The following is a 10,389-nucleotide window of genomic DNA, read 5'->3' on the forward strand; positions in this document are numbered from 1 at the left end:
TAGATTTCAATAGTCATTTTCTTCACTTGCTGTTACTCACAATTGTACAAGAAAAGCAAAAAGCGGAGAAAAGCAGTTAATTTAAGTATATAAGTACATATAGTGGTGTATAGGATCAAAATACTAGTGAGTTGATTTTTCCAAATAAATTTATACAAATTTCGCATTAATAGATGCTCTTTTCAATCCATAGATACTAGAGCTTAGAAATGTTATACGAAAAATAGGAAGTAAACGTTGCACGGTAGTAACTTTGTAAGATTTGTTTTCGTTAGTGACATTTTAAAGGACAGATGTCTTATGTCATGTATCATATTTTAATAAATAAATCAAAAATGACAAGCACTGGAAATCATATCGATCATATTTCTCATCTCAAGCATGTTTATGGCACAGTTTTTGCACATTTTTCGACCTCATCTTGTTTTCCTAACCCTCTAACATTGTAAAAACGATGTGATCAAGTTAATGACTATCTTTTCATGAAAGTACATTCAAAAGAAGCTTAAGTTTTGATTTTCATGCAAAAATAATTATCTGAAGGAGCGCCAGCTAAGAAAAAAGCGAAGTATAATAATAATTTTTCTGAACTCTTGTTTTTCAAAGATGCTAACTTTCGAACGCATGGTATTAATATCAAAATATCAAAAAAATCTACCCCAAAAAACCACTAAAAAAACCACTCAAAAAAAATATCAAAAAATCTGCTATGAACACATATTTCATATTGTCAGTTCGAAACAAGTTTCGTATGTGGCTCTGAAACCCGAAAGTTAAGGCCAACCGATTATAAAACTAAATAATCAAGTAACATAAATGACGCTTAAAGTATTTACGCACTCAAGGAAAGAAAATATAATTATTCTACGCAATACGTTGTGAATTTTTCTGGCAAATAAGGATTTTGAGGAATACGGAACGGATATTTAAAAATATAGTCAAGTTAATTATAGATGTTCCTGAGAAATTAAATAACGATTATTGTGGCAGTAGAAAGGCTAGGTCACGCCGCTAGGTGGATTAATTCGGGTTTTTTGATGATGATTTCAATAGTTCGATGATTTCTTTTTTTTATTTTTAGATTTTACTTAGACGCTTGGCAAAAGAACTAAGTAAGTTTCAAGCATTCAATCATCAGAAAATTTTGCAGATATTATAAATACCGCTTAATTTCCAGCATGGTTCTGTACCAGGAAGATCAGTTGATACAAATTTGCTGGAATCCTCTACATGTTACATTAAATTTAAGGCAGCATTTGATCGAATTGATCATAACATTACTCTGAAGCAGTTTGCTAAGCTTGGGTTTTCTCAACGCTTCTATCACTGGTTGGAGTCACTTCAAATTGACTTCGAGGCTTGAAAAACTACAGGTTAAAATCGGATCATAGCTGTCTGATATTTTCGTGAATGAGACAAAAGTTTATGGTTTTAACCATCACCGATCATGTGTAGACCATATCACAATGCTCTGCATTTTATTTGACATTTGACTCCGAAAAGGCGTTCGACCCACTCAGCCCCGAAAACATCTGGGGCGCACTTAGACGTAGAGGAGTTCCAGATAAGCTAGTCCATCTCATCGAGGCTCAGTACGAGGCGTTCTCGTGCAAGGTTTTGTACGACGGCGTCTTGTCCGACCCCATAAGGGTTACTGCTGGCGTGAGACAGGGCTGCATTTTATCACCGCTTCTGTTTCTCATCGTTATGGATGAGATATTAGTTGGAGTAATTGACAGTAGACCAAATCGAGGATTGCCTTGGAATCCTCTAACGATGGAGCAGCTAAATGAACTCGATCTAGCCGACGACAACGCCGAAACGATATGCAGAGCAAGTTAGATGACCTCTCCGAAAGCTCCCAGCTTACAGTCAATGTAGCAAAAACTAAGTCTATGATATGGACTATGACGGCGATGGACTAGAAGTGGTTAATGAGTTCGTATATTTGGGATCTCTGGTCTCCGCCGACAATAATACGAGTAAGGAGATTCAACGACGCATTCAAGCTGGAAATCGAGCCTACTTTTCCCTCTGCAAGATGATTCGATCTAGGAGCATACGCCGCCGCATAGAGCTGACGATTTTCAAAACGCTAATCAGACCGGTAGTCTACGGACTGGAGACAGTAACTTTGCTTACGGAAGACATACGTACACTTGCCGTATTTGAAAGAAAGGTGTTACGGTGGAGTACAAACGGAAAGCAGAGAATGGCGGAGGCGAGTGAATCACGAGCTACAGGCACTGCTTGGAGAGATTCCCATCGTACACCTGGCGAAAGTTGGGAGACTACGGTGGGCCGGCCACCTCGCAAGGATGCCGAACGACTGTGCAGTGAAATCCGTTCTCTTCAAGAACCCCACCGGCACCAGGAATAGAGGGGCCATCCTCAACATACACATCCTCTCATTGACCACCTTCCAGTTCATCACGCGTTCCTTCATTTTGCTCATTACTACAAAGCCCGTTTCCAGTTCGTTGGTCTTTAATTCGCCCTGATATGGTTGGGCCTTGCCGCCACGAATCCTAGATACGATACGGAGGTAGGTTTACGTAAGTTGCCTTACTGCCCAGATAACCAATAAGCATTAGTATAAGCAGTAAATCAATCGTTTATTAGCATCCCTGGCGTTTTGTACTGCAGGTTGCTATTTATCAGCATTTTGATTGCATAACTGTTGTGAATCGGCATCCACAATTCTGTTTAAATTCTTCTTGTCAGTAACTAGCTGCAAATAAGCATTGTCAGCACTATAAGAGGGCTAGCAGTAAAGTAGCCGCATATTTTGCCAAAAATAGCATTTAGGTAGCATTTAAGGCAACTTAAATGCTTATTGGCATGCATTTAAATTGCATTGGAAATGCTTATTGGTTACCTGGGTAGAGTCACACTACCAAATCTCGTGATAGGGCTGCCATCTTACGTGTGGTGCCAAACAGCAGTGCCTGAAGCTCGTGATTCATACGTGTTCGTTGTTCACCACTTTCAGCTTGTACTCCACTAAAGATCGTCCGCAGTACCTTCCATTCGAGCACGGCAAGGGCGGCGTGTGTAATCCACGGGCAGCATAACAGCTTAAAGTCCATTGCAACGATTTAAAGAAAATTCTGCATTTACTAACAATGAAGCCTCTTGCCAGAGCAAGTTGTCCTTGCTTAAGGTGCGAATGAAGCCTCTTGTCCAAGGACAAATTATAAACTACCTCCGCACTACCTGACTCTAGATCTAGATTGGTTTAAGAGTAGTAAGAAGCGTAGATGGAAAAAAGGGATGAAAACGCCGGCACTTTAAGCACGGATAATAACCAGTTCGCTCACTTTATAGTGATACTGTAAAAACAACGAAGTGCGGAAGAACACCTGGATAAGATCACAATAGATCGCAATGCTGGTCGTAGTAATAATATCCGTACACAAAAGTATGAATTGCCGGTCTAATAAGGGTTTCGCCGGTCTAATAGACCCGGTTTTCTGCTTGAATGCACCACTGGATCTCTTTACTTGGACTGTTCTCCGAGCTCTCAAATACACGAACTCATCTACCCTAGAAGTTCGCGCTTCCTTCAACTATTACCGTCCAAGGCGCGCGTTTATCTTCTTTGAGCCAGGCTTAATTTTCGGTTTTTTGCTAAGTAGATTCTCATTTGACTACAGCGCCTCAACGAAACAGAATTCAAAAATGTAGTGTAAAGGGAAACTGTAGAAGTAATTATTATCTACAACTTTGCAGAAGAAAGTAAGTTTTATCTTTTGTATTTACGGCGCTATGGGGCTGCTACCCCGTTGGTAGCCAAATGAGATCGGCGGAAAATCGAAAACTGGACGTTTGCTGACTTTCCTGAAGCATCACAAGTATTCCGTGCTGTTTTGGCCGCATTTAGCATTTTGCCATTACGAAACAAAAACCTTGGAGTGGTATGCATCCTACAACATGGTACAGGAGGTGCCCTTATCACGGTGCTGTCTTACTAAACTGGTTTGACTGATAAGGTTTTAAGCAAGGCAAATGAAAATGTGCCATGAAAAATCAACACACCAGTTTTACATGAATTTTAATTGCTTTGTGATTGACTTCAGCAAAGCATAGCCGCAAAACCTTGATGTCATACTCCGATTTTTATTCGACTGACTCCACAGCCAGCTGTTTGCGCAGGACAGGACAATTGTAAATTCTAAAAATTAGCAGAAGCTACACCATATCATAACCACTTGCTGGCGATCATCTTCTATAGTTGAAGATAATGCAGATGCAAGTAATTGATAAAAAAATCTGAACTTTAAAAAATCATCTATAACTGTCGTATATTAATGAGAGCTCAACTGATGACATTATAAGTCCCGACTATTATTTTCTTTTATTGAGAACTGTTACCCATATTAATTCTATTCTGCTGATTCAACCTCCCGTTGTAGAATACAATTGAATCACGAAAACCGGTTCGCCAACACAACAATACAGCGACAGCGGTCACTCACTTGCTTTTCCACCCCGACCTAGACAGCTTCGCCGTCAGTAGCACTTGGAACGTACACCTGACGGTATCATGAGAAAACTACTGCTTCTGTTCGTTACATGCGTAGCAGCTTGCCACTGCGCCTTGGCACAGGACGTTTCGAAAGTTTTCGTCGAGAACGGAATCGTTTCCGATGTGATCCCGGAAGCACCGACCGGTCTGGTGAAAGTGTCCTATCCTTCCGGTCAGCAAGTTTCCCTTGGCAACGAATTAACACCGACGCAGGTCAAGGATCAGCCGACCGTCAGCTGGGATGCGGAACCGAACGGCCTGTACACGCTGATCATGACCGATCCGGACGCACCGTCCAGAGCCAATCCAAAGATGCGCGAGTGGAAACACTGGATCGTCACCAACATTGCCGGTTCCGATCTAAGCACCGGTGAAACGCTAGCCGAATACATCAGCTCTGCCCCACCGGAGGGATCGGGACTGCATCGGTATGTGTTTCTCGTCTACAAGCAACCGGGACAGGTGCAGTTCGACGAGCCGAAACAAAGCAACCGGTGAGTGTTGGTTTCTCTTCCATACTCCTTCCACCTAACAATAACAATCGTTCATTGCACTCAAGAAAGAAAAGTGCACGGTAAATTTCCCCGAATCAAACTTGATAAAATCTCGCTGAAGGTAAGAGAGAAAAAAATCATTAAGAGGCACTCTGTTGCAATTGAAAAAATTGATTGATAAATATGTCGCACAGGCGCATGCAATACTTATTTGTAGTTAACCCTCTAACGGGTAGACGGTCCTCACCGTCTCCGGTCAGAGCCACATATCTAATTTGTTTTGAATTGACGGTATGGAAAATGTGTTCAACACAGATTTCACAATATCACTATATTTTGACCATAGAATCGTTTATAACTATCAAGCGAATAAGGTTGTTCTTTATAACCTACTACAGGGATAAGACAATTTGTAATTTCAAAAAGTTGTCTTATATCGAAATTGTCTTATATTGAAACTAGCGTCGCATTAGCGGTCACTAATTTTACTTTGTGTTGTGTGTTTACGTTTTTTGAACTACAGTAATGTTCCGATTTTGTCAGCCCCATGTTGAACTTTGGGCTGACAAAATGGGAAAACTAACAGAATCGCGAAATTTTTTTTTTTCTATTTTAGCTGTTTTTGTAGTTGTTGTATGACTTTTTCCTGTTTGGCAAAGTTGTACAAATAGTAAAAATACACAACATTGCTGAATATAGTGTACCTCTATCTTTGCTTGTTTAGGAACTATAGAACTTTTACTATAAAAATACCCTAATTTTGACCCCGAATTACTCGCAAGAAGGCATCATTTTATTCAAAAACTCTCCGCAGAGAATCAGAATAGTTTCAAGCAGGTTGAAAACTTTTATAAATCATGTTTGAAAGCAAAAAAGACTAACAAAATTTATGGGATGACAAAATCGGGGATAGACAAAATCGGGAGCTGACAAAATCGGAACATTACTGTATTTATTTTTGTTTGAGCTATTAGTATTTTACAATTTGCAGGGTTATTTTGAAATCATGAATATCTTCATGGCTCCGATTTTGGAAATGGAAAATTACCTCTGGTATCGTTACCAGCTATGTCAAAGAAATTTGTCTTATGCCCAGGTAACCAGCAAACATTTCCAATGGAATTTAAATGCAAGCCAATAAGCATTTAAGTTGCCTTAAATGCCACTTAAATGCTATTTTGGCAAAATATGCGGCTACTTTACTGCTAGCCCTCTTATAGTGCTGACAATGCTTATTTGCAGCTACTTACTGACAAGAAGAATTTAAATAGAATTGTGGATACCAATTTACAACAGTTCTGCAGTCAAAAGGCTGATAAACAGCAACTTGCAGTATAAAACGCCAGGGATGCTAATAAACGATTGATTTACTGCTTATACTAATGCTTACTGGTTACCTGGGTATCGAGATAAAAATGGTCTTATATCGAGTTGTCTTATATCGAGATTGTTTTATAACGAAGTTGTCTTATATCGAGGTATTCCTGTGCCTGGAAATGCTGTTCTATTTGCATTAATTTGCTTGACTCTTATCACGCGATAATTAAAAACTGTTGAGAATTAAAGCCTTCAGAAAACACAACAAAAAGGCGATCAAAATTATTAAAATGCCCAGAAAAACATAATGTAAAACGATATAACAAAAACAAAACGACGGAAACCAGACGTAATAATGAAGAAAATGCGTTTCAAGTATTACAAATAAGTGATGGAAATTTGACAGAGAGATGATGAAAATAACATAAAATACAATAAAAAGACACAAAACCAGCGACAAAAAGAACAAAAAAAATTTAGAAAGCCCCAAAAAGCCGACAAACATGCTAAGAAAACGACAAAAAGATGTCGAATATACTACGGAAAGTCAAAACAACAAAAAGATAGTAAAAAGACATGGTAGTAATATTGAGATTTCAATGCAACTTTTTGTGTGTAAAGATTCCATGTAAATAAACAACTTTGTATACTTAGTTTTTCGAAAATTGGTCTGGACTAACTTTTGGAAAGGGCTTAATATTTTTTCTCTTTTTTATTATAAAAAATATAATTCGAAAATTATAGGACCTGCAAAAAACGATCTATGGGTAACTTTTAGAAAATCTTCTGATTTTTCATAAAAAATACTGAAAAACTAAAAATTAATTTCTACACTGAGAAAAAAGCATTTTAAAAACTAAAATTCGATTTTCTTAAAAAGCACATCTCGGAAATTGATGAAATTTATTTTGATGGTATGTATTTATATGGCCTACAAGTCTTTCATACAATGCAAAATGGACATATTTAAGGGATAAAAGTTTTTCTAACAAAAACTTGTTCAATTCCTGGGAAAAAAGGTATAAATAGGTATAAGTTTTTGTTAGAAAAACATTTTCCCCTAAATATGTCCATTTCACAATATATGAGAGACTTGTAGCTATATAAATGTCTACCTTCAGAACAAATTTAATCAATTTCCGAGATGGACTTTTTTTGGAAAATCGATTTTTAGTTTTTAAAATGCTTTTTCTTCAGTGTAGAAGTTAATTTATATTTTTTTCACTATTTTTATGAAAATTTAGAAGATTTTCTAAAAGTCACCCATAGATCATTTTTTGTAGGTCTTATAGTATTCGAGTTATATTGTTTATAATAAAAAAGAGAAAAAAATTAAACCCTTTCCAAACGTTAGTCTAGACCAATTTTCGAAAAACTAAGTATGAAAAGATGTTTATTTACATGAACTCTTTACACACACAAAGTTTCATTAAATTCTGAGAGGGTCATGCCAACCTCTGGTCGAGTTGGAATGAAATCCATCTATTGTCAATTCAAAACAGCAGACCCTAAAAAAGAGGGTTAAGCAATAGCAAAGAGGCTTTAATATACTAAACTATGACCACTCTATCAAATTGATCTCGCATAAATAAAAAAAAACATGATACCACCGTAATTTTCGTCCCGGCAAAGTTATTTCCTTCCTTCTAGAATACAGTTTATAAACCGTCAGAAGAGCAATCATGCGACAACACCATTCTAACGTCTCGTTGCAGTAATTCGAAGCGTGGCAAATTCCTTGCTGCCGAGTTTGCCCGGAAGTACAATTTGGGGTCACCGGTAGCCGGCAACTTCTACCAGGCTCAGTACGATGACTACGTTCCGCAGGTGTACGCCACTTTTACGGAAACGAAATAACGCGTCGACGTACGTCGAGCACCCACCCGCTGCAGCCTGACCCGATTTCGGGAGAATAAACACTAACACCCACTACTACTACACACCCACACATACACAGCATAGCGGCATGACAAACATTCTTCTAAACACTACTCCCTATTTGCTCTTTGTTTCGGCACCCGGCACACTCCTGGCAGTTAAAATTACCGAACACGAATAAACAGCACATAAAAATCATAACAAAACATACCTGCAGTTTTATTTTCGCACATCGACGGAAACAATTCCAGTTATAGGGGGAAAAGACCAATTTATGCGAATCTAGTTCTCCTCTGTAAACACCAACCAACCCTTTCGGGGCCGTTGCTTGGAAACGTTCGTGACGTTCCATCGGCGATGACCCAGATGAACTGCATTCTGCAGCTCATGACAATCCCATTCTCCAGTCTTGTCGCATCTGCCAGTCCCAGTCGAAACTCCAACCGAACCCGTTCTCGATGACGTCGGAATTCGTTCGTGATTTCAAAAGTCACAAAATCGTACCGGATGTAATACCGGTTCCGCCGGAAAGCTTGCTTCAAGTTACCTATCCGGACGAACAACGTGTTAACCTTGGGAACATACTGATGCCGAAACAGGTCAAGGATATACCCGAAGTTCAATGGATAGCGGAGCCCAACACACTGTACACCCTATGCATGACGGATCCGGATGCACCCAGCCGTACAACGCCAAAATTTCGTGAGTGGCACCATTGGTTGGTAGTTAACATTCCCGAAACCGACATGGAACGGGGCGAAACACTGTCGGAATACATTGGAGCAGCCCCGCCAAAAAAAACTGGTCTTCATCGGTATGTCTTTTTGGTATACCAGCAAAGTGGTAAATTGAACTGTGACGAAAAACGCCTCTCAAACCGGTAAGTTTTGATTAAACTAACGGAACCGTGCACGCCTGAATTGCTTGCTTTTACTCGACAGAAGTTCCCAAGGTCGCGGAAAGTTCTCAATCCAGAAGTTCTCCGAAAAATACGAACTAGGCATTCCGGTGGCCGGTAATTTCTTCCAAGCCCAATTTGATGATTACGTGCCCAAGCTGTACCGCCAGCTGGGACAGTTTCAAAATGGCTTCTAACTCTAAATGAGATGGCGGAATAGTTTGTGAAAATTTTCGATGAAATACAGAAAACTTGAACTTGTTTAACCTATGTAATGTGTTTTTATTTACCTGAAGATTCGAATTAATTGGGTTTAGCTTGGAAATAAGATATGGAAACAAATTTAACATTCAACAGACACAAATCGAGCTCTCCATAAGTGGGAGCCGCCATGGTCGTGGTTGACATTTTGTGCGGGTAGAATTGGTTCCAGTTTGACATTTCAAGCCAGGTCAAAATCGGCCGCCATTCCCGCTTATGGAATACTTTTCGTGCTTATCCTAAAATTGTGTCCCTTAGAATATATTATACATTAAAAGTGTTTAGTATTTTACAATATTTTTGGTAGCCGAGCTATTTTATATTACCAAAAACGAATACTTTTGCTAGAGACAAAATCCCGGAATATCGAATTCACTTCTTAATCTCGCTCTATTAATGTTGAAAAAAGATATTTTTTTGTTTGGCCCTAAGCATCTGTAAGACTTCTATTCTCTATAGGCAGACTTCGCAACCCGCTGTTAAATTATACGACAATTACGGGGCTAGCACAACCCAAGGAACAAAACGTCAGCACTTAAAAGACCAGGTGTGGAATAAGAGTTGTGTAGTAGCATCCGGTGTTGAATAAACTAATTTGCTGAAGTACATGTTGTGTAAACATCATATCCCACATTTTTTCTAGCTTCTAACCAACATCTACACTGTCTCTACGGTTGTTATGTAAGTGTGGAACAAGTGTTGAATGAACGTTGTACAAATGTATCAGCAGCACCGCTGAAAGCAAGTGTGGAATAATGGTCGCTTAAAGGCATCCAAGAGAAAGCATGTCGAATAAGCGCTGTGCAAACGTATCAGCAGCATCGCTAAGAGAGGTGGAATAAGAGCCGCCTGAGGGCAACTAATAAATAAACAACACTATGAAATAATTATTAGATCCACTTTATTGCACATGTCAGGACACAAATAAATAACTCAGCTCTTTTCAGTATTAAAACATAACACTTTCTCGCCCTTAAAAACTATAATCGTACGATAATCATTGAGCGGGCACC

General features: G+C 39.0%; 2 protein-coding genes across 2 annotated transcripts; both read left to right on the forward strand.

Moving 5' to 3' along the window:
* The first annotated feature begins 4,546 nt into the window (after positions 1 to 4,546).
* Positions 4,547 to 8,408, forward strand: LOC128745416 (protein D3-like). Its single transcript, XM_053842491.1, has 2 exons — positions 4,547 to 5,022; positions 8,055 to 8,408. The coding sequence occupies exons 1-2, from the start codon at positions 4,547 to 4,549 to the stop codon at positions 8,194 to 8,196; spliced, it is 618 nt and encodes a 205-aa protein (XP_053698466.1). The 3' UTR covers positions 8,197 to 8,408.
* A 267-nt stretch (positions 8,409 to 8,675) lies between these two features.
* Positions 8,676 to 9,312, forward strand: LOC128741424 (protein D2-like). The gene is made up of 2 exons (XM_053837235.1): positions 8,676 to 9,097; positions 9,159 to 9,312. The coding sequence occupies exons 1-2, from the start codon at positions 8,676 to 8,678 to the stop codon at positions 9,310 to 9,312; spliced, it is 576 nt and encodes a 191-aa protein (XP_053693210.1).
* Positions 9,313 to 10,389: the final 1,077 nt, after the last annotated feature.

Source organism: Sabethes cyaneus, chromosome 1 (genome assembly GCF_943734655.1).
Source record: "Sabethes cyaneus chromosome 1, idSabCyanKW18_F2, whole genome shotgun sequence".
Taxonomy (NCBI): domain Eukaryota; kingdom Metazoa; phylum Arthropoda; class Insecta; order Diptera; family Culicidae; genus Sabethes; species Sabethes cyaneus.